At 47.5% G+C, this 2,743-nt stretch overlaps 1 protein-coding gene across 1 annotated transcript; it reads left to right on the top strand.

The window, feature by feature from the left end:
* Positions 1-273: 273 nt before the first annotated feature.
* LOC311139218 (zinc finger MYM-type protein 1-like) lies at positions 274-1,603 on the top strand. Its single transcript, XM_084174123.1, has 2 exons — positions 274-376; positions 569-1,603. The coding sequence occupies exons 1-2, from the start codon at positions 338-340 to the stop codon at positions 1,094-1,096; spliced, it is 567 nt and encodes a 188-aa protein (XP_084030249.1). The 5' UTR covers positions 274-337; the 3' UTR covers positions 1,097-1,603.
* Positions 1,604-2,743: the final 1,140 nt, after the last annotated feature.

Raw genomic sequence — 2,743 nt, 5'->3', positions numbered from 1 at the left:
GGCTTTAAAACGTAATAACATCAGTTAATTATGTACATCACAGGTTAAAAGCAGTTACTAGACATAGTTTGTGTGTATATACACACTATCTGTCTGTCTGTCTGTCTGTCTGTCTGTCTGTCTATATATATATATATATATATATATATATATATATATATATATATATATATATATAAGTCACTGGTTGTGTGTTGAGGGGGAATTACAGTGAGTTAAGAAGTCTGATTGCAAGTTATCAAATTAAACTTTATTTTTTGGACCCAGGGCCTCAATTCCCTCTTTGTGTGGGGACAGCGCATCTGACGAGCAGCAACAGCCCATCAAGCGACGGAGGATGCTGGGACCAGGAGAACAACAGAGGTTGGCTATAGAGGTAAGTTGTGATGTAATTGTCAGTGTTTCCCCCTAGAACTTTTTTCAGGCCTGGTAGTATGTAGCCAAAACCCTGAACAATCAGCACCTTGGTAATCATATACTTGAGTTGGACATAGGCATGTGTCAGTCAGGATCACTTGCATCAAAATAGCTTAATTGCAAATTAAAGCTGATGATGTATCTTTTACAGGTATGTGATACCATCCTGAGTCATGCCAAAGAGAGGTTCTCCTTCACCCAGCACCTCATCAGCGCAACACTATTGCACGGAGAGTTGTTCCCACAACACAGTGTGAAGTTCCCCGATACAGCGCTTGAAACAACCGTGGAGGCGTACCCCATGTTGAACAAGGCCAAGCTCAAAACCGAACTGTCCCTCATCTATGAGAACAGTGAGTTCAAGGCTTGTAGTGGTGCAGTGCCCCTGTACCAGTTCTTCATGGAGAACAACCTTCAGAGCACTTTCACAGAGACTGCCAGCCTCCTCAAGATCCTCATCACCACACCCATGACAACTGCTGAGTCAGAAAGGTGCTTCTCTACACTGAAAAGGATCAAGACCTTCCTGAGAAACAGCATGACACAGGATCGCCTGAACGCTCTGGCCATGCTCTCCATGGAGAAGAAACTTGTCAGGGACATTCCTGACTTTAATCAAAGGGTCATTGAGAGGTTTGCCACTCAGAAGGACAGACGGGCAAAATTCCTGTACAAATAAGATGACAGACACACACACACAGAGCAGCTCTGGCCGCATGTTTCTTTGTATATAGTTGACCTTAGCATAAAAAATCCAGTTATATATGGTACTCTAGAAAGTCTTAATAGTGTCTTTGCTAATATTACTGTATATATGTTGTTTTGTATCAATTAATTGTTGCAGTTCTGGAGCACATTAACAATTAGTCACATTTAGTATGATCATAAAATACTGTATGCTATTCTTCCAGTCAAAGGTTTGAGTTCATCCACTTGATATCCATTTCTATATTATACATCCTTTTATACAGTGTAAGATTTCCTATAAACTTTATAATAATTTCATGTTATTGTCCACTTTCCACTCTGTTCTGACAGCATGCCTGTTGCGTTGCCTGTTTACTACCAATGGTGAAAAGTTCACTTTAAATGCAAATGAAAGGCTTGGGTTTGTGTAATATGTTTTTGTGTAAGAATGCCTCAACTTTTTAATATTGGCATTAAATAATTACTGAATGTTTCACTGAGCACTGCTGTCCTGCAGTTTGTGTTAAAATATATCGCGATGGTTACAGGAAAAAAAAAGTATGGCACAGCCCCACCGAGAATATTTTTCACCAGCCGCCACTGGATTATTGTGCACTTTACTAATAGTAAAGTTTGTTGGACTAAACCTCTGTGTCCTGCGCCTGACTCCTCATCACATCCACATCGGTACCATACTGACAGAACAACACACCACTTATGGAGTCAGCAGGATCAGCGACGACAGCCTGGTCACTAGAAGAACAGCTCAGTCAGCAGGACTCCATGATCCGGCAACTGGAGGCCGTTCTAGGCGAGGTGTCCAACACTCTGCACCGGTTGGCTAGTGGAGAGGTGCCCACGTCCACATACACCATCCGATCGCCACCGGTCAATCCTCCTCTCTCAGCGCCGGAACCCAGTGGTATTCGGCTCTCGCTCCCGAGGGCATATGACGGTTCTGCAGCCGGGTGTCAGGGGTTCCTCCTGCAGATAGAACTATACCTGGCTACTATACACCCAGCGCCCTCGGGATACGAGAGCGTCTCCGCCCTCATCTCCTGTCTATCCGGTAAGGCGTTGGAATGGGCCAACGCCGAATGGAGGAGAATAGACGCAGCTACCATCACCTACGCTGAGTTCTCCCGCCGCTTCCGGGCAGTCTTCGATCACCCACCTGAAGGGAAGGCGGCGGGGGAGCGTCTGTTCTACCTCCGACAGGAGAAGAGGAGCGCACAGGAGTTCGCACTGGAGTTCCGGACGTTAGCTGCGGATGCGGGATGGAATGAGAGGGCCCTCATCGACCAGTACCGGTGTAGCCTGCGAGAGGACGTTCGTCGTGAGCTGGCCTGCAGGGACACCAACCTATGCTTCGACCAGCTGGTGGACATCTCCATCCGGCTTGACACCCTGCTGGCCACCCGCGGACGTCCCGAGTGGGGGTCGTCCATTCCATCCTCCAGCACCTCCGAGCCAATTCCTATGGAGCTCGGGGGTGCTGGCGCTAGAGAGAGGAGGAGGGAGAACCCGAGGAGGGCCACCCCCTGCACCAACTGTGGCCGTGGAGGACACACCGCGGCCAGGTGCTGGGGAGGGTCTTCTGAGAGAGGGGACAACAGGTCACGCACTGGGGAGTCATTTC

Source organism: Coregonus lavaretus (genome assembly GCF_964263955.1).
Source record: "Coregonus lavaretus genome assembly, chromosome: 13".
Lineage (NCBI taxonomy): Eukaryota > Metazoa > Chordata > Actinopteri > Salmoniformes > Salmonidae > Coregonus > Coregonus lavaretus.
This window is presented reverse-complemented; position numbering and strand designations above follow the sequence as displayed.